Source organism: Ctenopharyngodon idella, chromosome 1, assembly GCF_019924925.1.
Source record: "Ctenopharyngodon idella isolate HZGC_01 chromosome 1, HZGC01, whole genome shotgun sequence".
In the NCBI taxonomy this organism is placed as follows: domain Eukaryota; kingdom Metazoa; phylum Chordata; class Actinopteri; order Cypriniformes; family Xenocyprididae; genus Ctenopharyngodon; species Ctenopharyngodon idella.
In genome coordinates this window covers 41,991,669-42,016,260 of record NC_067220.1, presented here as the reverse complement: position 1 = coordinate 42,016,260, position 24,592 = coordinate 41,991,669, and the positions used below count along the sequence as shown (strand labels likewise).

At 37.9% G+C, this 24,592-nt stretch overlaps 2 protein-coding genes across 4 annotated transcripts; both read right to left on the bottom strand.

Annotated features, from left to right (window-relative positions):
• LOC127512965 (transportin-2) lies at positions 1-18,606 on the bottom strand. Of its 3 annotated transcripts, none has more exons than XM_051894366.1 (25): positions 18,373-18,606; positions 17,062-17,166; positions 14,797-14,872; positions 14,559-14,708; positions 14,254-14,360; positions 11,353-11,486; positions 11,185-11,266; positions 10,970-11,092; positions 10,768-10,886; positions 10,592-10,673; positions 10,093-10,264; positions 9,667-9,819; positions 8,049-8,274; positions 7,790-7,961; positions 6,987-7,073; positions 6,733-6,840; positions 6,489-6,647; positions 5,558-5,645; positions 5,374-5,472; positions 5,131-5,226; positions 4,976-5,051; positions 4,347-4,446; positions 4,193-4,267; positions 3,960-4,105; positions 1-1,779 (listed from the first exon to the last, which is right to left on the bottom strand). In XM_051894366.1, the coding sequence occupies exons 2-24, from the start codon at positions 17,158-17,160 to the stop codon at positions 3,998-4,000; spliced, it is 2,691 nt and encodes an 896-aa protein (XP_051750326.1). In that variant the 5' UTR covers positions 17,161-17,166; positions 18,373-18,606; the 3' UTR covers positions 1-1,779; positions 3,960-3,997. The 3 variants fall into 3 exon arrangements, with proteins under 3 accessions (XP_051750326.1, XP_051750341.1, XP_051750334.1); XM_051894381.1 differs by having other exon boundaries at positions 10,592-10,652; positions 18,373-18,605; XM_051894374.1 differs by having other exon boundaries at positions 17,062-17,161; positions 18,373-18,598.
• Positions 18,607-20,285: 1,679 nt separating this feature from the next.
• On the bottom strand, positions 20,286-22,941 carry rln3b (relaxin 3b). Its single transcript, XM_051899186.1, is given in 3 exon segments — positions 20,286-20,758; positions 20,760-20,857; positions 22,189-22,941. Coding segments are annotated over 3 exon segments (471 nt in total). The 5' UTR covers positions 22,361-22,941; the 3' UTR covers positions 20,286-20,557.
• Positions 22,942-24,592: the final 1,651 nt, after the last annotated feature.

Genomic DNA, 24,592 nt, shown 5'->3' with positions numbered 1-24,592 from the left:
TTCTTCAGCTTGGTAAAAAATCGTTTTATTTTTCCTGGCAAGGTAAAGAGAGAAAGGTGTGATTGTTTTTGTCTTTCAGAGTCTCAGTGCAGATTTCCACACGCAGCAATCGTTCTCCGCCTCGCCATCCTTCCAACTGTCACTTCCTGTCTTTGCTTTCAGCTTGCTCTTATTTCAAATCTTCCAACCAACAAATATCGTCACAAGAAAAAACAAGACGCATGATGAATCCAACAGTTTTATCAGTAAATTTACCAGCAAAGTCCTTACAAAAAAAATAATAAAAATAGCAAAACAAAAGTGCATGACAAGCGATAATCCAATTTAAATTATGCATTTTGCTCCAATAGAATGTTGTGAATTCAGTTCTATTTATCAAATAACCAAAATCAGCAATAGCAGCAAAACTAAAAAAAACTTAAACTTAACCTTATTGTTGTAAAACTATATTTGATATAGTTGTAGTTTGTTGGATAAGCTGATTAAATCACTAAATACCAAATATCAATATGGCATCAAAATTTATCGGTACAAATACATTCATACACACACTCACAAGCGCGCACACATCGTTGGTCACAGTTTACTGGTCAATAGGGGTCCAGGAGTCAAGTGTAAGGTACCTTAAAACAATTAACAACCTATTAACGCAGAATACACGTACGAAATGCGAAGTACAAAAAAAAAAAAAAAAACATGGCAATGACACTAACAAAACACACTTAAAAGCTCCCAACACAGCTACTGTTACACAAATCACACACACTGTTACACAAATCACACACACACACAACCGAACACATACATAACGCAAGTCATGATCGTTATACTGTGGAGTTTCCATTCCAGCTCCTTCGCCACGAGACCGAATCTCTCGAAATCACGACAAGATTAAACTACGGTGTGATTGAAATCTGTAAACTACGATGAGTTTCAACAGCGAACACTGACCAAGCCCAGGAAAAAACTACAAGCCAACTACGCAAAATAGTGAGAAGAAACATTGGAAATTAAACAATACGCATAAGAGACGCAAGCAGAGAATCATGACGACAATCGGACAGGACGACGACAAAGCCGATGAGGATGATGATGAAAACTGTGAATTCATAAATGCTCCCTTACTAACGATCAAAAACACAAATTCGCGATAGCGCGCTAACCATCTTTTTTTAAGCCGAGATTGTTCTCGTTTCAATAGTAATTATTAAAAAAAGAAAAACGACGCTAGTCTTTCCTAGATAGTCTCAGTGTTAAAGTCTGATTATGCTATTGCTACGGCAGCGCTGGCGCCGCAGGCCGCTCGTAGTTATTGCAGCTTCATGTGCAAGAGTTTCTATGGTCAGTCAGCGTGTGAATGCGTTTGATTCTTATGCCTGGGATTAACTTGAGATTAAAAAAAGTTGTATAACAGTTGCTGTCTAGCTTCCCTCCCTAATCTTAATCTTTTTAGCGATTATTCCCAGATAACTGTCTATACCTCCCTCCCGTTTAAACCTACTTCCTCCCTCCCGCTCTCTTAAGTTTGTTTTTCGCTCTCCCTCGGTTACGCTATCTCTCGTCTTCCCTACGTTTTTAGGTTTATTCCCCGTGATTGGGTGCATTCTGCAGTTAACTAGAGGAGTCCCCTCCCCCCTCCCACCCACCCACCCACCCTCATGGACACACAAAGGGCGTGGGATCTGTCCGTCAGGCGGAGCGGCCAATCGCGTCCCTCTCCCCCATGATCAGGGCAGTGCAATACACAGATGGATGAGTTCCCCCCTCCTAAAGGTTCAACTGAAAGAAACAGAAAGAAAGAGACAAATAAGAGCAAAGTAGATTATAGCTTTTTTTTTTTTTTTTTTTTTTTTTTGGACCGATTATCGGTTTGACAGATAATTACTTTTATACCTAATCTTTAACAAGTTCTTAAAGTCAGCGTGAACCGGAAGTTGCAACTGACTTTTTTTTTTTTTTGAGTGAAATGGAATAATGAATGAGAAAGAGGGCGTGGCTTGTTATTTCCCTCTGGGAATTGATTGGATATAGAAAATGAATTTCATTTTAAAATGAAAACTATCCTCGTCTACACTGGCATTTCCACAGCGTTTCAGAAACTATCTCCGTCTACACTACACGACTGAAAATGCATGTCACATGACCGTTCATGCACACTTGCGCATATAGGTAGCTGCAGTATTAAAAAAAAAAAAAAAAAAAAAAAAGAGTTTAACTGCACAATGGCTGCTAAAAATGACAAAGCCAGCAAAGCACGCAGTTCCGTCTACAGAGCGAGAGCGAATGTGGGCAGCCACGCCATCGTTATCAAAAGTCTCAGTTTTGGTCAGTTTACACTGAAACAACCCCTGCGTTTTCAAACTAAAACGGGCTCTGCAGCGTTTTCGAAAGTCTCCGTTTTGAGGGTCAAAAACGCTGGAGTAATGTAAACAACAGATGTAACCGTTGCAAAAGTTATGCGTTTTAAAATGAAAACGCACTAGTGTAAACGGGGCCTGACAGTCGGAGGAAGGGCATTCCAGAGGGGAAGTACATTGTCAGATTTTGATTAAAGATTACAAAGACAAAAAAAAAGAGATTTTTTTTATATACTTGCACGGATTAATTGTTCACCTAAAGACTAGGAATATGCGGAACTAAATAGGGCCCATTTTGATTTCATGCCGACTTTATCCTGTAAAATGCCTGTAAATGAAGGCGACATAAGCAGAAACCTTTAATTATGCGACAGACCAGTAATCTGTTTCACAGCTAATTCCTTTTTACCAATATTCACGCTTTATTTAGTCTGATCTGTTTGACTGTTTTAACAGATAAATACTTTTATAGCTAATCTTTTATAAGTTTTTTAATATCCCGTAAGTGACTGTGGGCAAATGAGGGTGACATAAGCAGCAATAGTCCGATATTTAATTTTTTTTTACAGATATTCACACTTTATTTAATCTGTTATCATTTTTATTATTTCAATGACAGACGCTGATATAAGGTGATGTAATCACTGTCCGATGGTGATGCAACAGACCGATCAGTTTGAACAATATTCTTTTACCCATATTCACCCCATGTCAGTCTCCTACGCAGTTGACGCAGTTCAGAGCTTCCGTGTTTACGTCCGAACGCTGGCTCAGTATTGGCTGACGCCGTTCACATGAGCACCACGACGCATGCGTGTGATGCTGACGCAGGAGCCGGCCAATACAGAGTCGGCGTTCGGACGTAGAACCTGGAAGCCTGCAATGTGTCTGCAACGTAAACTGCATAGGAGAATGACAGGGTAGGGAAGAAATTGTTGAATAAAGTCGTTATTTTTGTTTTGTTTTTGCGCACAAAGTATTCTCGTCGCTTCATAACTTTAAGGTTGAACCACTGTAGTCACGTAGACTAATTTAACAATGTCTTTACTACTTCTCTGGACCTTGAATGTGGTAATTATGTTGCTTTCTATGGGAGACAAAACAAAAAAAACTCTTGGATTTTATCAAAAATATCTTAATTTGTGTTCTGAAGATGAACGAAGGTCTTACGAGTGTGGAACGACATGAGGCTAAGTAATGACAGAAATTTTATTTTTGGGTGAGCTAACCCTTTGATAAAAAATGCTCATATTGCTGTTAGTTGACAGTGCATTAAGTAATGTTAGCAGATACAAATTTTGTTCTTAAAATGCAAGTAAATGCTGATATTAACATTAGCTAAGATTAATAAATGCTGTAGAAGCACTGTTATTTTATGTTAATAAAATGAAACCTTATGATGTTACCAATAAATTTAGATTGCCATTATATTTAAGCATCTAAATTGTTTTGCAGTGTTTAACTATGCAAATGAACAGCGGTGGAATCTATATATAAAGTGCAGTCGACGGAGCTCATGTTATCTGCCATGTACTGCAGATATGCGGAAAGTGATTGTTTACCAGGGTACTTTATTCCTAGACATCAACAGCCATCACTAACCTGACAGCGTGAGCTGTGTGTGAAGCAGAGGGGCGGGGCTACACGCCATAGCATGCAGAGAGGCGTTCCTTCAGGATGGGCGGGAACTGCTCCGAGAACTGCTGCCAGTTCTCCTCGCCGACCTGGTCCTTAAAACCGTGTAGGATCTACACAGACACACAACCTCATTTAACAACAGGAATCTTTTACAGTGGTGAAGGTTTTGATGTAACGCAGCTCCATGTGTGTCTAACCTTGTAGAACATGTCCCTCAGGTCATCTTTAGGGTTGACCCAGGAGGCCACCGCATCACAGAAGAAGATGAAATCCTGAGGAGGGAGAGACAGATGTGATAAAGGAAAGTAACATCAGTGTCAATCACAATGGAGTCAGAGGATCAGAACTGACCTGGACCACGCCGCCAGGATTTACACCAATCATCACGCAGATGCCTCTGAAGGCGGAGTCCTTTTCTTCGTTATCTCTGATATTTCGCAACGACGTGCACCTGCAAAAAGACAATCAAAAATTTAACTTAGTAAGTCTGTCTTAAGAAATATATTAACCAAAAATTGGAATACTAGTCTTAATTAATCAAATTAAAGTTTTGGGTTAGTAAGATTTTTAAATATTTTTGAAAGAAGTCTCATGTTCACCAAGGCTACATTTATCAAAAATACAGTAAAACAGTAATGTTGTGAAATATTACAATGTAATATAATGGTTTTCTATTTGAATATGTTAAAATGTAATTTATTTATGATCAAAGCTGAATTTTCAGCATCATTACTCCAGTCTTCAGTGTCACATGATCCTTCAGAAATCATTCTAATATGATGATTTGATGATCAAGAAACATTTCTTCTTATTATTAATGTTGAAAACAGTTGCTTCATATTTTTGTGGGGAAAAAAAAATTGATACATTTTCTTCAGGATTCTTTGATGAATAGAAAGTTCAAAAGAAAAGCATTTATTTGAATGCACTCTTGCTGTATTTATTCTTCCAAAAAAACATCTCTAGATGTAGTGACTCACCAGGGTCTGATGAACTGTTGCAACATGGGTGCCACTTCCTGTGGACAGACGTAACCGAGGCGACCAATCGTGATGGCTGTAAACAGGAGTAAGGTGTTGGGATTATTTATCAGCTGTGTGAAAGGTAAATGACTTTATAAGGTCAGAGGTCATACCCGTATTCTCCAGCAGGGTTTTGGGAGTGTTGGGTCTGTTAATGATCTCCACCAGGTGAGGAAGAACCAGAGCCACATACGGCTGCATCTCCACACCTACGACAACACATGACCAACAATATGATAAAGTGGTCACAATCACCTTAATACACTTAAACGACATGTCAAACAATCCATCAAATTCTATGATTTTAAAATCTATGATGTCATTGTAATTCAGTGATTCAGTGTGATGATCCTCACCCATCTGCATGCAGATCTCTCCGATGGCCCAGGTGGCGTTATTACACACCGAGATAAACTCAGGGTTTAGGTTCGTCCCCAGGATTGGCATGAACTCCGCTAAACACACACAGTTTCAAAGATTAATTCATATGAATAAGCTAAGGGTGTGTCATGCAGGTCAAATGAACACGTGTCGTCTTACCGATGCAGGGTTTGACGTGTGGAAAACAGGCCTTGGTCAGATCACCCAGCAAAGCAAACGAGCTCTGCCTCACCTCAGGCATAGTGTCCTACACACAAGACGTTCACCGTTCAGTTGGACATGTTTTATAGTGCAACAACAACAATTTATTTTATAATAATATAGTAAATAATTAAATAAATATTAATATACATATTAAAATAACAATATAAAATACATACATAATATTGTAAATCGTATTAAATATTTAAAAAAAATAAATATTAAGTATTGAATAATAAATACATTTTAAAATATAATAATTCAATATAAATAATTATAATATAAATAATTCAAATAATAAAATTATAACATTATAATAATATAGTTGATTAAAATAACTCATAATATTAACATGAACAACAATAAACAAATGTATAATAGTAAATTAAATATTATAATTCACTAAATTAATTAATATAATATTGTAATATTAACAATAATAATATTAACCAACTAAATCATAAAATATAGTAAATATAATATCAAATAAAATATTAAAATAATCAATTTTATTAAAATAAATGTATTTTATAACATAGTTAATTCAAATAATAATAACACCACCAATGAATGTAAATACAATAACAAAATATATACAATTATAATATATTAAATATTAAAATTATTACATTGCATTTATTTTTTTTAATATTGTAAATATTCAAATAATAAAAATGACCACCACCACACTGTAAAAAAAAAATGTTTCAACTTAAAAGTGTCCTGCCTTAAAATGTTAAGTTTAGTTAACCCAAATATCAAAGTTATCACTTAGTACAACTTCACATTTCAAGTTGACTAAACTTAAAATTAAGGCAGCACACTTTAAGTTGAAAAAACTTTTTTTTACAGTGCACCACACATTTTTAAACCCTCGCACACACTGTACCTGCATACACTGGAACAGAAGGGTCATGATGTTGCTACGGGCAACTAGCTGGTCCACATGACCCCCGAGCCCCTCGGCCAGACCACTCAGCAGATCCAGAGCGACAATCATGAAGTCTTTATCTGGAGCCTCGTACTGATCTGGCTGCTGGCTGTACATCTGCACACACACACAGGGGTGGGTTATTGACTCTGTGGTTCACTGATGTACATTCAGATGTGCATGAATACGTGTGTGTTCTCACCATAGCTTGTGCGAGTGTTTTCTGCACCAGAGTAACACAGCGCTGATAGACGGGCTCACAGTACGGGAGGAAACCGCTCTGTAACGCTGTGGCCACAGACGACAAACACTACACACACACACAATAAATGAGGGTCATTTATTTGTCCATTTTATCTTTCAATGACAAAAGTTTTGGCAAAATGAATGTACAATTATTTGTGATGACATTAAAACTACGAAATGAAGGCTTTAACTCTGTTTCGAGTGTCTCACCTCCAGTAGGGGAAACAGGTCTTTATCCTCGTCTTTCAGTTCATTCCACTTCTGGATCAGAGGTGGCATCAGTTTCTGGATGTATTCCTGTTCACAAACAACAAAAAACACCACAAGATCACACCACTGAGCTCTACGTGTGCAAATGTGCACTAATGGTATTTAGTGATACTAAGATTTGTAAAACAGGTCAACAAGGACAGGAATGAGCAGCGGATGCTCTAACCCAACCTTTTGTGTCATTTATTGGCTTCAAAAACACTGACAGATAACTGAAAATGCTTTATCATTTTGACAGATAAAAGAAAATAGCATCTGGTCTTTTGAGTTTCCCCACTTGTATATATAGCTTTTGGAAAAATAAAAACAGAAAAGGTTTACAAACCAGTGACACACTGGAGTGACACTATTGTTCAAAAGTTTAGGGTCAGTTTTTTTTTTTGTTGTTGTTGTTTTGAAAGAAATTAATACTTTTATTCAGCAAGGATGCATTAAATTGATCAAAGGTGGCAGTAAAGACTTTATCATATTAGAATGTGACACTGAAGACTGGAGTAATTATTCTGAATTCAGCTTTGATCACAGGAATAAATTACATTTTACAATATATTCACATAGAAAACAGTTATTTAAAACTTTAATAATATTTCACAATATTACTGATTTTACTGTATTTTTGTTCAAAGAAACGCAGCCTTGGTGAACAGAAGAGACTTCTTTCAAAAACATTACAAAATCTTACTTTAAAGTGACAGTATGTAAAAAGGGACGTTTGTAAAAATGGTGGAAAACGGGGTTGTTACCGGTTGGTTGAGATGATGCCCAACGGAGTCTGCCAGGGTGCCAATGGCGTCGTAGAGGATGAGCAGGTTCTTGTGCTGGTATTTCCCGAACGCAAACACCAGAGTGTCCAAAATGAAACTGAGATATGGAACCAGCTCTGTGCACGCCTCCTCCTCCAGAGTCGCAAATGCACTGAAAAAACATTACAGAGTTACTTCATTACCCCAAAATTATTCCGCTTTAAATATTCAAGCATTTTTAGCCTCATTTCTAACACACCTGCAGGCGGCCTCCTGTACCCTCTTGTTGCCGTCCAAGATGCGCTTGAGGAGTTCTGTCATGAGCGGTTTGAGGTGTGCGTCCGGCGGCTGGCTCACCACCCAGTGTGCGTAGCGGCTGAGTGTCCAGCAGGCGATGGAGCGAACCAGAGCCTTCTTATCACACAGACACTGGATCAGGTGCGGGATGAGCTCCGGCAGGTACGGTACCATTCCCTGCATACAGCCTGACAGAGACAAGAGGATTCAGTCAATTCAGGGTGTCTGCAGAGTTCTTAAAATCAAATCCAAGACTTTAAGACCTTTTTTAAGATCTGCATAAATAAAATTGATACAGTGTCTATACAGAACAAACCTATACAATCTCAAAATAAATCATGTATATATTTTACTTAATTAAACGGGCTGCGTCACACATTCAATACTGCTTACCAGCAAAACAAGTTTAAAATACTCAAGACATGTTTTTAATATATACATAAGTATTGAAATTGTTTGATTTCTGTACTAAAATATGCATACATACAAATTATAAGTAGACCAATATTGTATTTTGCCGATACAATAACGTGTTTAAAGAAAATAAATAACCAGATTATTGAGCCAATACTCATAAAATCTATATTCTGAATGTGTTAAATAACATTATTAGTCTTTCCTTCCTGTGACAGGGCAGCTCTGAGTGAAATTACTTTAGTTTGACATTAAATGAAATGGCAGATACAGTTAATTATGCAACCAAAATTCCAATAATGACAAGGAAGGAAGCAAGGAAGGAAGGAAGGAATGGAGCAAGGAAGGAAGCGAGGAAGCAAGGAAGGAAGATAGGAAGGAAGGAAGTGAGGAAGCAAGGAAGGAAGGAAGGAAGAAAGGAAGCAAGGAAGGAATGGAGCAAGTGAGGAAGCAAGGAAGGAAGAAAGGAAGCAAGGAAGGAATGGAGCAAGGAAGGAAGGAAGGAAGCGAGGAAGAAAGGAAGCAGGAAAGAAGGAAGGAAAGAAGCGAGGAAGGGAGGAAAGAAGCAAGGAAGGAAGGAAGGGAGGAAGGAAGCAAGCAAGGAAGGGAGAAAGGAAGCAGGGAAAGAAGCAAGGAAGGAAGGAAGGAAGGAAGCAAGGAAGGAATGGAGCAAGTGAGGAAGCAAGGAAGGAAGGAAGAAAGGAAGCAAGGAAGGAATGGAGCAAGGAAGGAAGGAAGGAAGGAAGGAAGGAAGGAAGGAAGGAAGAAAGGAAGCAAGGAAGGAATGGAGCAAGGAAGGAAGGAAGCGAGGAAGGGAGGAAAGAAGCAAGGAAGGAAGCAAGGAAGGGAGGGAGGTAAGAAGGAAGGAAGTGAGGAAGGAAGCAAGCAAGGAAGGGAGAAAGGAAGCAGGGAAAGAAGCAAGGAAGGAAGGAAGGAAGGAAGGAAGTGAGGAAGGAACGAAGCAAGGAAGGGAGGAAGGAAGGAAGGAAGCAAGAAAGGGAGCAAGGAAGGAAGCTAGGAAGGAAGGAAAGAAGGAAGGGAGGAAGGAAGCAAGCGAGGAAGGAAGGGAGAAAGTTAAAGGAGATAAAATATGCACTCTTACAACCATCTACAACATATTACAACACAAACACAATTTTTTTTTTAAATAAGTATGTAAGTGAGACCTTCAGCGATGGCTCCCAGCACCAGGATCCCAGACTCTTTGATGACCCAGTCCGGGTGGAACAACAAACCCTTCAGCAGCGGCAACAAGTGCGGCAACAGCTCATCCCGAAAGACGTTAGCCAACACGTCCAGCGCCGCCGCCGAACACTTTCCTATGAACACACAAATATATACGAGTCAAGTCACCTATATCTATATCGCTGTTTATACAATACAGGTCGTTTCAAAGCAGCTTCACATTAATAAACAGGAAAATAATGATCAAATTCTGCTGTAAAGCAGCCCTACAGAAGGCAATAGTGTCATTATTCAGCTCGAGTCAGTTCAATAACATTGTTGTTGCAAAGTCCAATTATGAAATTATATACATATACACATGTAACATCATTTACAGCAAGCGCACTCTGATTGGTCGGTTTACTCACGTAGGTTCCAGTCAGACAGAGTGTCATCGTCGTCATCTTCATCTTCGTCAATATCCTCCCCCTCCTCCCCCTCTCCTCCCTCATGCTGCAGCGTGACGGTACGTGACTTGTGGAAGCGAGGCTTGATGTCCTGCTCGCTGTCAGGAACGTTGTCGTCCTCCTCTACGTCACCCTGAGACACACAAAGACAGATGCAATCTGATTCACATGCTCCCTACATAGTGCTCACTTCTCAGGAGATCTTGAGAAATCGGTAGGGCTCAGTTTAAAACACTGCCCTTTCTATATGCATTATAAGTGTAGTTATTCTTAACTATAATCTAAAATATAAATATTACATTAAAAATGTAAAAAAAACAAAAACAAAAAAAACACATTTTATATATATATATATATATAACAAATACTATAGTTGTATAAGAATCAATTCTGTGACCGCACCTTAATGCAATAAACATGATTTGATTTAAAGAAATATGACTCATATATGGTGACTCACCTTCAGTAAAATGATGTCGATCTCAGAATACTTCATTCCGTTCACCAGGATGGGGATGAGTCTGTAGAGAAACACATTCGATCTTAAAACATGAGTTCAGATCTGATCTCTCAAACAGAAACTAACTGTGGCTTCATCTGTGTGTTCAGCTCATAATGATGGCGTGTAGTACTCACTGAACCAGGTGTCCTGACAGAGCCTCTTTACAGATGGGCTGCTCCGCTAGAGTCAGCCAGAACTCACACGCCTCCAGCGCCACATTCTCATCCGCATCCTGCGTACGCTGCAGCATGTACTGTAGAGAAACACAGATGAGATTCAAGCCTCCTACAACTCGTTTTCACTTCAAAATGTCTCGTGTGGCATCAGATGTTTCACCTGTATGATGCTGTGCATGTGCGGTATCAGACGGTCGATTCGGACCTCCAACAGCATGACCAGAGCTCTGCACACGTTCTTCCTCACCTCGCAGTCTTCATCACCCGCCAACGCAAAGAGAGACTGAAAACACACCACACAGAACAGATGAGCTCAGCCTCCAGCACAGAAATAACTACATAGTTCACTGTGAACCCAACTGAACTTGTGTTTACCTCTATGAACGTGTCGATGTTGTCCATGAGAGCCTGAGCCCTGCCGATAATGAACTGATTCACACACGCTATGGCATGAGACCTATAGGGAGAATGTGAATTAGTAGATGTTATTCATTATAAAAAAGGCTGTTATCAGTTCTAAAATATGTGTGTGTGGCTCTTTACCTGATCTTGGGGCTGCAGTGTTTGAAGAACTGCAGGAATTTGGGGATCATGATGTTGAGGGGGCGATTCAGAGCATCACTGTCCAGCAGTTCAGACGAGTCCTCACAGATTTTCTGCAGCGCACCGAAAGAGCCCTGTACACACACGGTAAAGTCACATTAAATTGACAATTCTTATTTTTATATCTGCAATATTTATTACAAATGATTTATCTGTGCAAATCATTCTTTTTTAAAATCCATGTGCATCATAATCTTTAATCAAAATAACTTCCCCTCCCTTTTGCAGTGACATCTCTTCTCTGATATAGGACTAGCTGAAAACTTTAGGAGCGCAATGCAAATTTTTAAAATAACGTGTTTTAGCTTAATAAGGGGATATAAGGAGACATTATAGGGAGAATAAAGTACACAAGGCCGGACGTTTCACACCGTGCGCGGCGCGTCAGCTTCACGTCAGCGTAACTACATCGTCACTGCAGCTGCAGAGACGCGCAAGTATTCACACTGGAAGCGTTTGTACAGCGTCACAGCAGCGGCTCCAAGATACATATAAAGTGCGCATTTCTTTACAAAGACAACAATAAATTTGTTTTTATATGTTAGTCATTTATAAGCTTGATAGTCTTGAAAGTTTACTAACATGGGGAGGTGTACAATATTCGCATGTAAACATAAAAAATAAATAAATAAAAGCCTTGTGTCATCCATTGCTGCTCACAAATGAGGTAAGCTTTGTGTTTTACATCATCTGCCACGTGCACGTTTACAAGACTGCAAAATTGGATTTGATTTGGGTATGCTAGAGCCTATATACCTGCGTAATAACTACAAGAATGTTTATATATCATTTTCTCACTAGTTTACTTTAGATTTTTTTTATAATACACCATGCTTTCACCCAAACTGAATAATTAAAAACCAAGTTTAAATGGGTAAATCTTCTATAAATATTTTTATTCTTCATTTTCTTTTCTGGTTTACTTGTTAAAACACACTAGACATGCTTATTCTGTGCATTTTGAGCACTTTTTGTGTGAAATCATATTTATTTTGTCCACCAAAAGTGTGCTAGTTGTAATCTAGTTGTCAAAAAGCATAAATCATTTTTGTAATTAATACATCATTTTGTAAAACTAATTTATAAAAAAGAAAAATCAGTTCTGATAATTGGTCATCACACAATTATGATCCAGATATCGACTGATCTCCGCTCACTACATTGCCATTATCATCTTGAAAACACATAACTTTGTAAGTTTTTGTGTGTGTAAAAATGCACTGACAATGTTTGGCAAGCAGACAAATAAAGCACATTCTGGTACAACTTTTGTATTCGAACAGAGTGCACTGCATTTTAATGTAGTGTTAACAGCGCAGCAAAAATAGACTCGGCGCCGAAACCATCACTTCACTGCTGCTCACGCGACGCTCCTGCTTGACGCTCACGCACTGCTCCTGTTCCCAGGGTGAATGCAGTCACTGGTTAACATGCACACCAAAAAAATGTGTGCTGCTCACATGCCGCTCACGCTTGCTGTGTGAAACCTCCGTAACATTAACTAACAATAAGCAATAGCTACAACTGATACAGTAGTTAGGATTCTTTGTTAACGTTAATTAATAAAAATACAACTGTTCATTGTTAGTTCATGTTAGCTCAAGTCCATTAATATTAGCAAATACAACTTTTGATTGAGTGAACGTTAATTAACATGAACTAAGACTTACAAATGTATTAAAAGTATTTTTCATTGTTACTTCATGTTAACTAATGTAGTTAAGTAATGTTAACTAATGGAGCCTTATTGTAAAGGGTTACTGAACAATAATAAAGAATCAGACATTTTCAGACAATATCCAGGATATGTTTTAGGTCAGTTTGAAGGTGCAATGTGTAAATTTTAGGAGGATCTATTGACAGAAATGCAATATAATATACATAACTATGTTTTCAGTGGTGTATAAAGCTGTTACATAATAAACCGTTATGTTTTTATTACCTTAGAATGAGCCATTTCTATCTACATACACCACGGGTCCCCTTACATGTTAAATCGCCATTTTGTTCTGGCATGTTTCTACAGTAGCCCTAAATGGACAAACTGCTCTACAGAGCGCGTTTGCTTGACTGGCTACTCTCTTCTGTCTCAGATGATGACATTTTAGTCCTGTGTTGGTCACCGTAGCTTCTCTATATTCTCAATTCGTAACCTTACCGCTAGATGCAGCTAAAATTTACACACTGCACCTTTAAAAATGTAAAAAAAAAAATTAAGTTTGAAAATAAATAAGTATTTGGTGCAGTGATGTGAATACAAAAATCTGAATGGCTGTTTAAAACATTTAAATACTGTTCAGAAACAGAAAGTAGCGCAGCTGCTTTGTTTACGGGGTTACCGGTACCGTTTTTTGTGCAAACATCATAATCTCTAACATGAAATACAGTTATGTTGTAGTACTGTTATTATTTTCAAGGAAAAGTAATTGTTTTTATCATTGCAGTCTAGTTGAGTCAAAAAGCATAAATCATTTTTTGTAATTAATACATCATTTTTTTAAACTAATTTATAAAAATAAAAAATCAGTTCTGATAATTGGTCATCACACAATTATGATCCAGATATCGACTGATCTCTGCTCACTACATTGCCATTATCATCTTGAAAACACATAACTTTATAAGTTTTTGTGTGTGTAAAAATGCACTGACAATGTTTGGCAAGCAGACAAATAAAGCACATTCTGGTACAACTTTTGTATTCAAACAGAGGGCCACATCAAGGGCACTGCATTTTGGGATGAATACTGCACATTTTGGAGAACACTGAATGTGCATGTTGAAAAATGGTAACCATACTGCATTCCTAGTAAAAGCTTTGTGTGTGTGTGTGTGTGTTACCTCGCAGGTGTTGTAATCCTCTGAGTTGAGAAGGTTGCAGAGTTGAGGCAGTAGTTCTGGCCATGTCTGCAGCTCCCCTTTAGAGGCGATGGTAGTGATGAGGATACCTGCGGACACACACGGACACCAATTAAACTATAATGCAAAGTTTAAAAAAAGCTGTTCGGCCCATATTTACTCACTTTACAATACATACTTCTCTAAGAGAAAAGAAATAAAACACTAATAAAATCAAATTAACTCAGCTGGACAACTTTAAAGAGGTTTTGTGTGTTTAATCCACACTGAGCCGGGTGCAGACTGACCGATGGTGGCACGGATGAGCGGGGACGGGTCTCCGATGTTGTTGAGACACTCTCTCTTGATGAAGTCGGCCACAGCCGGAGGGAAGTTCTGGTAGTGAGCTTTCACGTTGTTCTTGAGAATCAGACCGCTCAGAGAACGGGTGGGCTCGTCTGCAGAGACACAGAGACATGTTATACATGCTGCAGGAGAGTGTGTGTGTGAAATGAGATCGATGATGCATGATGGGATCATACAGACCTTCAGATTTCAGGCTGGTGAGGACAAAGATAAGATAGTTGTTGAAGTCGGGATACTGATTCAGCTGCTCCAGTTTCTAATGAAAGTGTTACAAAAATATTATGATAAATTCCACAGACAACAAAGAGATCTGATATCAGAGCAGTGACATTAAGATGTAAACAAACATTTACCACTAGAAAAGTAAGATTTTAGATCTTAATATTTGCACATATTTTGGATATGGATATATTTAATGCACCTTTATTGGACTATTATGTACCCTAAAAACCATGCCAGTAGACTAGTTAGTTTTTCTGATTTAAACCCCAAAAGCAAAAATGCCATTAGAGTGGAGAAGATTAATTCATTTCCATGAATGAGTCATTTACGGTCCGATATCAACATAGTGCAAAATGGTATTAAAATTATGTGTAGAAGTCGTTGCTTTGTTTTGAGAAAGAATGTCCGGAAAAATAAATTTCATCGATGTCATTCGGAGTAACCAATATAAAGGGACAATTCTGGATCAAGTCATACGGTCAGTATCATGTGACAGGATGTGACATCATTCAGACGCCTGCAAAGGACCACATGGTTGTGAAGCAAAATAAATAACTAACTCTCTCTTAACTATTTGAAAAATTCATGTTTTCACTTGCTCATACGCATGTCCCGAAACATCAGGTCATTCGGTACAACCGCTATAAAACATGGAAAATGTTGTAATATTTTAAAAACTTGTACTAAATATAAAATGTTTGATTGTCCTTTTGCTAGCTAGCTAGATATTAGCCTGTTAGCATTGTTTGAAAATATCGTCATTCGGTATAACCAAAATTGACATTCAGTGACAAATTTTGTCCATCTTGTAAAAAAAAAAAAAAAAAACAAAAGCAGTGTTAATTGATTATAAAAACCACAATCTCATTGTTAACACTTAATAAAGTAATTATTTAAATACTTATTAAATAACACTTAATAATTAAATAAAAAATTAATTATATCTCCATTATGTTTTTTTACACTTTTAAAAACCTTATTCGTCAATGACCCAGACAAAGATACATAGTACTATTTGAAGGTTTGAAGTTGGGAAGTATTTCTTCATGTTTTTAAAAAAAGTCTTTCTGTTCACCAAGGCTGCATTTATTTGATCAAAATACAGTAAAAACAGTGATATTGTGAAATATTACAATTTAAAATAGCTGTTTTCTATGTGAATATATTGTAAACTGTAATTTATTCCTGTGATCAAAGCTGAATTTTCAGCGTCATTACTCCAGTTTTCAGTGTCACATGATCCTTCAGAAATCATTCTAATATGATGATTTGATGCTCAAGAAACATTTCTGATTATCATCAATGTTGAAAACAGTTCATTTTTGTGTGATACTGTTTTTTAGGATCTTTTATGAATAGAAAGTCCAAAAGAACAGCATTTATTTGAAACAGAAATCTTTTGTAACTTTATAAATGTCTTTACCGTCACTTTTGATCAATGCATACTTGCTGAATTAAAGTATTAGGGGCAGATTTACTAACAGCTTGCGTCAGCGCAAACCCTGTTTTGGCGTTAAAAAAAACTACTGTCAGGATTTACTAAAGACACACAGTGCAAAATTAGCACTGAAAAGGCGTGGACTGAGTTATTTTTGCGGCTGACCTTATTGCATCTGCACAAAATTTATGGGAGGTTTGTATTTAAATGAATCATTGAAAGTGATTTACTAAGGTTTACCCTCGTCAATTTACTGGTATTTGCGCCATTATTTACCGCCCCCCCCCCCAAAAAAAGGATGTCTTAAACCAGATGCTAATTTGCACTGCTCTTGGTAGATTGTGTTGATCATTATGGAAATGATCCGGCTGTGTCTGTGTTCTTTAATTTGCACGTCTTCATTAGATCACGAGCAGAACTTTCCACTCCCATCTGCGCTTTTATGGGATTGTGCTCTCATGCTAATTTGCCCTGTCTAGTAAATCTGGCCCTTAATTTCTTTCAAAAAACAATTCCTACCAATCCCAATCTTGAATAGTGAAAAAGATAAACTAATGAGATTTATTATGCCAATAAGATCCATGACTACTGTACACATCTGTAACGAAAACAAAAAATGACCACACAGATACTAAAAGTTTGATTCTCAAGAGCACAGTGTTGAAAACAATTCTGCCATTCATTCGGTTGTAACAGCTAAATTTCACAGTTCATTTGGTGATAACTTGGATAAATAAGCTTCACAGATATGTAACTTATTATAATCAGAAGTGCTGTGCACAGACCTCTTGAACGGCTCTCTGTGTGGCCGTGTCTGGAGACTGGGAGTCCTTCAACAGCTGCAGCACCTGCTGTAAACCCTGTTCATCCGGCTGCCACTCCATCCTGTGCTACACACACACACAGAGAAAACAGATGAGTGCGCTACACCAACAGTCCTAGAAAACACACAAAACTATCGCCCACACACACATACCCGGTTTAAAACACTTTTAATTTTTGAAAGCAGGCTAATCCGAGGCGAGCACCTGGACGAGAGGTTCACACATCAGCTTCACCATCTGATGTGGTTTAAGTGGGATCGAGGCAGATGAGGGTGTGAATATGCGTGGAGGCTGTGGATGTGTGAGTGGGCCGTGTGAATGTGCGAGTATATCTTCTGACACTCATGAAAATGCTTGGGTTTTGCATTTTTCTCGTTTTATAATCACTGCATACTATATTGTTATCTGCATAACAATGTACGTGAAAAAAAGATGAATTTGCTTCATGAACAAAACCTGATGATCATGTTCTCCAGCATGACTTGAGATGTTTCAAAGAGCATCTTGAGCTTCAACAGAAGGACATCAGACCATTTGTACAGAGTCACATGATCAAAGTCACTCATTTGATTAGTCATATAGAAACGGTGCAGAATATTCAAATTCCTTCAGTCATGATGTTGCTTCATTTTACAGTTTTCAAATTCCTAAAATTTTATTTCCAAGTTCCAATGTGGACTTTTAGACTATTTTGCACACGTCACGCATATTTGTGCACTTATTTTAAGTACATTGTGGATGTTGTTTGTATACGTGTGTATCTATCTATTTGAGGGTATATAGGCTATATTATTATGAGTTTACCTGTCTATCTCCACATTATATATATATATATATATATATATATATATATATATATACACACATATATATATACACACACACAAAATATATACATTATATATAATATATATATATATATATATATATAAAACGACTGAGTATCTGTATGAGTACGCGTGTATGTTTGTGTGTGTCTACGTGAATGTGGTGTTTGTGTTTATATTCGTGTGTCGTGTACATGTATAAGTGTATAATCTCTGTGTGTGTATGAGTGTGTGTGTGTGTGTAGGCCGTGTGTTTGTGTGTTTACGCGGCCCGGTTTAACCCAATTCCCCAGCTTACATCAGATGCGTTAACCGATAACACATGTAATAAAACGCATTAAATCGGTTAGATGTGTGTGATGAGCGTGTAAAATGATGATGTATAAACACACACAGACGCTGATGTAGCCGTTAGCCGCTGTGCTAACCCGCCAAACGCTCTCACCTTCAGTCAGAGGCTCTCTCTGTCCGTCTATCTGCGTTTATCTCTCTCTGCCGCTGAACGAGCACTGATAGCCGTCGGGTCGCGGTAACGGATGGCTCGCCGCGGGTTACTGCGTGATTTCTGCGGGATTTAATCGGTGTGCTTGCCGTTATTCTTCTTTCACCGGCGGCGCCTGATACATGGCGGACGCGTTAATCGCGCAGTGTGGATCTGTGCGGCTTCCGTACTGTGACGCTGACGTCATATCTCATTAACATAAAACTACAAGAAGCTGTACTACTACTAAATACTGACCGTTTAGTTTTTATTCGAGTAAAAAGGTAAATATCGTGACTAACTTATGTAAATTGTTATCTGTGTTTCGTTAACGAAGACTTGTGGGGGATTTAAATTAATTTTAGTGGGCTGTAATTCATGCTATGACCTGTAGATGGAGACAAAGATGAAATAATGGGTCCTTCAGGTTCATTAGCCTCCCTAGTTCTATGGTACTTTGATTTACCATAATAATGTGTGATTATTACTATATTATGTGTATATGTATGTATTTACCTGGCACTCCATCGTACTCAAAGAATGAGAGAATATCATCTTATTATCATCATGATATGTCCAAAATATTGCACTGTATACTATGAATACTACCTACTACTATAAAATGGTCACGTGACCTCATTAAGTTCAATTCACTGACCTTGTCCAGTTATCATATTTTAAATAAAAGCTGTTATTTTGCATTTTAATTCAACTTTATATAAAAATGTCACGACTGTTATGCAGTTCTATTATTTCAAATGAAATCGTGAGTCAAGAAAGAGACAGATATCGCTGAGAGAGCAATGAATTGCGGGACACAGTGTCCACTGCAGTGTGTCGTCCCTTTCAAGGAAAGTCTGTAAGGAAAGGCAGCTATTTCGGGCATCCAAGACCAAGTCCTATCTATTTGAATGGGGGAATGCTGAAATCTAATAAACTGCTTGGCGAACTCACAATAACATATTTTAAATCAGCAACAAATACTGACATGAACTGTCCCATAAATGGTGTTTCTTATGCTCAAATAGCGTTAAAAATGTTTATTTTTAAGGCTAGACGAGCCAATGCGCATGTGCAGCCCTGAGAGCGAGTCTCAGGTTTTTTTATGGGAACCGGAGCTTCTAACGGCAGCTGCAGTGACGCAATGACTTTACCAATCAGCGATTGGCTCTTTTATTTAGAAGGCGGGACGTATTCCGCCATATTGCGCGTTGGAGTTTCTCCCATTCGTTACCGTCTTTTTTTTTCTTTTTCTTTTTTTATATCTATAGTCTTTGAGTGTGTTCTGCTGTATAATGCACATTTTGTCAAATGTAGTAGGTTAACTGTGTATTTTATACAGATTAATTTACATTATGTACTGAATTCACTTGCGCTGAGTCCGAAATCGCATACTTTTAATTTACTTCGTGAACGTTAAAAAAGTATGTTCTATATAGTATGAATATGGGTAGAATGAATGTAATTCAGAAGTACTACATCCGCCATGTTGTTACTGTCACGTGACCTATCAGTGTCAGTTGTGTCGCTTCACTGCCATTCATAAATCCTCTCCTGTGGCCTCATGGGATAGGAAAGTGTCTATCGAATGTACATTTCAGAATCTCTGCTGAAGTAGTAGGTCTTCTGGGTGCTTTTCGCCTATACTGTACCTATAGTGATTTTTGAATATTATGTATTCATACATACTACTCTTTTGGCGTACTGTTTTTTTGCATACTATATAGTATGGAAGTATTCGATTTTAGACACAGCTATTGCCTACATACTGCAGAAAGTAGTATGCAATTAAATTATTTTTTTGTACTGCTTATAATTGAAGTGTGCACTCTGTAAACTTCATATTGAATGATCCTATAAACCAAATGAGACTGAGCTCTATCGCAATCAAAACTTTATTCCAGTTTGCTGTTATTAAATCAATGACCATACAAGAACATCACAAGGACAGAGATGAAGAAAACGTTTTGAACACAGTAACAAACAGGCTCTTCACTTTGGCTAAAATCTGCTATTCCTACATATCTGACACAAATATTTTCACTATTTTATAGAAACAACCTTCAGCAAGCTTCATTCTTCACATATGGGAAGGCTGGAATGTAAGTAGAAGATGAGGAAGGGTGGAGAAATGGTATCACACAGTCCTTTAACATAACGAGCTGATTTCGCTCTTACTGCAGCCCCATTTACAGCAGGCGTTAGACAGCCCGACCACCACATCCCGTCCCTTCCTGTCTGACGTGCGCAAGGCCTCCAGGACTTCCTCTGAGATGAGCGAGCGTGCGGGACGGCTGAACACGGGGCTCTCCTGACCCTCTCCGGCCCAGGGGAGGGCCTCTGAGTCAGGGACGGGGTCTGTATGACAGTCCAGGGAGGATGGGGTTGGCGGCCCAGCTGTCAGAGGCCTCGTCGTCATGAGTGGAGAGCAGATCACTGGACAGGTCACCTGATCAGAGAACAACACAACAAAAAATACGTCACTGTTATTATTGCTCAAAGTCTGTGTTAGTGATTCAAGCAGCTTTAGCACTCGTTCAGACTGACATGAGTGATTCTTCAAATCATGTGTCGTGTTGAGGAAATGTGCTGTTATTTTACTTTGGGTGATCAAAATTACCATTTTTAAACTGCTTGATGATTCAAAAATAATTTGATTATTAAAAAGAACAGCTGAAAATCAGTTCACAAATAAAATATACTGTTTAAATGATTACTGCCTTTAGTTAATATTTTTATAATAAATGTAAAACTTGATGAGATTTATACTTGGTTTTAATAAATAGAACATTAATAACATTATATATGTAAAAATACAAAATTGTATTTGGTTTCTTCTTTTTTTTTTAATGTAATGTTTATTTAACCAGGAAAATGTGACAACATTGAAGGGTTAGTTCACCCAAAAATGAAAATTCAGTCATTAATTACTCACCCTCATGTCGTTCCACACCCGTAAGACCTTCATTCATCTTCAGAACACAAATTAAGATATTTTTGATTAAATCGGATGGCTCAGTGAGGCCTGCATTCACAGCAATGACATTTCCTCTCTCAAGATCCATAAAGGTACTAAAAACATATTTAAATCAGTTCATGCGAGTTCAGTAGTTCTACCTTAATATTATAAAGAGACGAGAATACTTTTTGTGCGCCAGAAAACAAAACAAAACGACTTTTCAACAATATAGTGATGGGCCGATTTCAAAACATTGCTTCGGAGCTTTGCGAATCGAATCAGCGACTCGGATCTCCTATCAAACGGCTAAACTGCTGAAATCACGTGACTTTGGCGTTCCGAGTCACTGAACTCGCATGAACTGTTTAAATATGTTTTCAGTACCTTTATGGATCTTGAGAGAGGAAATGTTATTGCTGTGAATGCAGGCCTCACTGAGCCATCGGATTTAATCAAAAATGAATGAAGGTCTTACGGGTGTGGAACGACATGAGGGTGAGTAATAAATGACATTATTTTCATTTTTGGGTGAACTAACCCTTTAAGTATAAATGGTACATTTTTTACTAAAAAAAAAAAACATAAAAAAAAAACATATACATATGAAAATACATTAAAGTAAACATTTTGTTACTAATATAATTAATAATGATTTCATTTAAGAAGGTGTCGAGAAGGTAGGCTACCGTTAAATCCGTTAAAGTCGAAATAACTTACATCATCTATGGAAGGAAATTTGGGTTCCTCTAACTGTGTGTACTGGAATAACAAGTAAATAATAAAATGAAATAAACAAAAATTTCTTCAAATCTCACTCTTACCTGAGACATCCAGAGATCTCCTCCAGCGCGAGCCTCCACAGGTGAAGATGACCGCCCGGATGAACTCTCTGCCGCACAGCTTCACTCCGTACATGGGGTGTCCGTCTGTGGCCTGAGCGCTGCCCAGCAGCGCCATCAGCAGGGCGAACGTGAGAACTGCAGCTTTACACATGAGGACGATGATGAGAGTGAAAGTTTGAGGTGCTGAAAGTGTTTCTCAGAGGTCCTTCTTGGTTTGAAAGATGGTCTAACGTCTCCTCAGCCTGGTGTGTCTTTTATAGGGGTTCATGGAGCCTACGCTGTTTGCGTGTCAGTCAGATGGACTGTGATAGCAGGGCAGAGACCTTTTGGGAAACAAAGCCCCCGGCCCAGCGCCTCTATAATTAACCTGTGCACCTCTATATGGAGGTGATGTCGAATGAAGCGACCTAATCTCATCACTCCTGACCTTTTTGTCGTCATACACACTGTCTAATCTCACAAAATGGGGAATGAATTACGAAGTTGAACGCACACACTGGCACAAGCGCTATACTTTCAGTCAGATACATGTAAATGTCTATTTTAATGATCCTAAATATATAAAATTCTGTTTTGAAAGAATGAATAAAATCAAAATTGACCATTCTTATTTTTTTATATTTCATATATTTAAAATGGCAGTATTTATTATAAATGATTTATCCGTTCACATCATCATTTTTATTATTTTTTAATTCATGTGCCTCTTAATCTTTACCCACGAGGGCAGGACAACCTGTCACTCACATGAGAACGACCAATAGCAAACCACAACCGTCCAATCATCCAATCAGTTACCCACGGACAAAATCAAGCCCCGCTCTACATTTGTTCTTGTTTGAGAAGCCGTTTCACTGAAATATACATCAACAATAGGGAAGAAAAGACTATCACAACGTCCATTTCTTGCCAACTTTACATTAAATATACACTTTGACCACACAGGAGCTGTGAAGACATCTTGCCCTGTGGCGTCATGAAAAACAAAACAACAAAAAAAACATCAACCAAGATACCACATAATAAGAGCAAGATTTCACATCTGAGGTAATACAATGGTACTGCATGATTTCCATATTCATATACCATAGAATTTACATGATATCCCAAGTAATATCCTCAATACATAATAAAGATTTAAAGAATAGAAAACACATAGGGTGCAGGCTGGGATAGCTGACCTCTCGTGACACGAGGAGCCCGGGTGACATTTCAAACAGATAAGAAGAGGATATGGATGTGAGAAATTGAGTGATGGTTATGTGTATGCGGTTATTTAGAATCAGAAAGCAGCTTATAAGCATATCAGCAAAAGCCTGTTTCTTCTTAATCATAGAGTCATGAGATAACGGAGTCTGGAGAATATGATTCAGACACTGGCATTCACAGAGATAACAGCACATGGATGAGCCTTCAGCATATGGGCTAATTGGTTGCCTGTCTGACCTCAGTGATAATTTAAAGTATTATGATTAATATGCTAATGGACTCACACTGCATGCATAGGTATAATTAAAATATTACAAAATTAGAAATAAAATGAAACATTTGAAGACTTTTATGCTTAAAATGAGAATAAATTATATTCTTTTTAATTAATTTATTCAGGGTAGGCTACATTATTCGGACACTAGTCTTAATAAATACATTTTGTTTTATGGAAAAAATATGTTTTGTTTGGACATGTATCTGTGGATGTGTACCTTTAAACTATTTTGGATTATATTTACGTTGCAAATGGTATATAATATAATACATAGCCTAAATATATATCAAAGTACCATGGTGTTATAATCTGGTTCAAAAACGGTTTAATATGGCAACGTTTTGTAAGAGTAATGCTAATAAATATGATTTTTCTCTAGTTGTGAACACTATTTTTATACATTTTTCATAAATAGCTATGCGGTTAATAACGTTTACCTTTTCCTTTTATCAAGACTCTTTTCTGATTGAGTAACCGGAGTTGACCGTGACGTTTGACTGACAGAAATGTGGTCCAATAAATGAACGCGAAGGGGGCGTGTACTTCTTGCGTAATGGTGCAGCTCGACTGACAGCAACTGACAGCGAATGACAATGTAAGTTTGTTATAGACACTCGCCTTATCCAATAGTGAAGAGAGAAGACCGTTTCCCTTGGCGACACGCAGCCAATCGCTGCTAAGCAAGAGGGCGGTGCTTAGACGGGTGGGTAGCAACAGTTGCCCCGGTGAGGACGAGGCGCCATAGTCACGGTAGTCGTGGCGACAAGAACCCAGCAACGAGAATCAACAACAACAATTTGAGACATTAAGAAAATAAAACTCCGCGCCAAACTAAGATCGTCCAGCAAGAAGCGAAAGGTGAACGAAACAACTTTATTTCACGCAACCTCCTCTTGT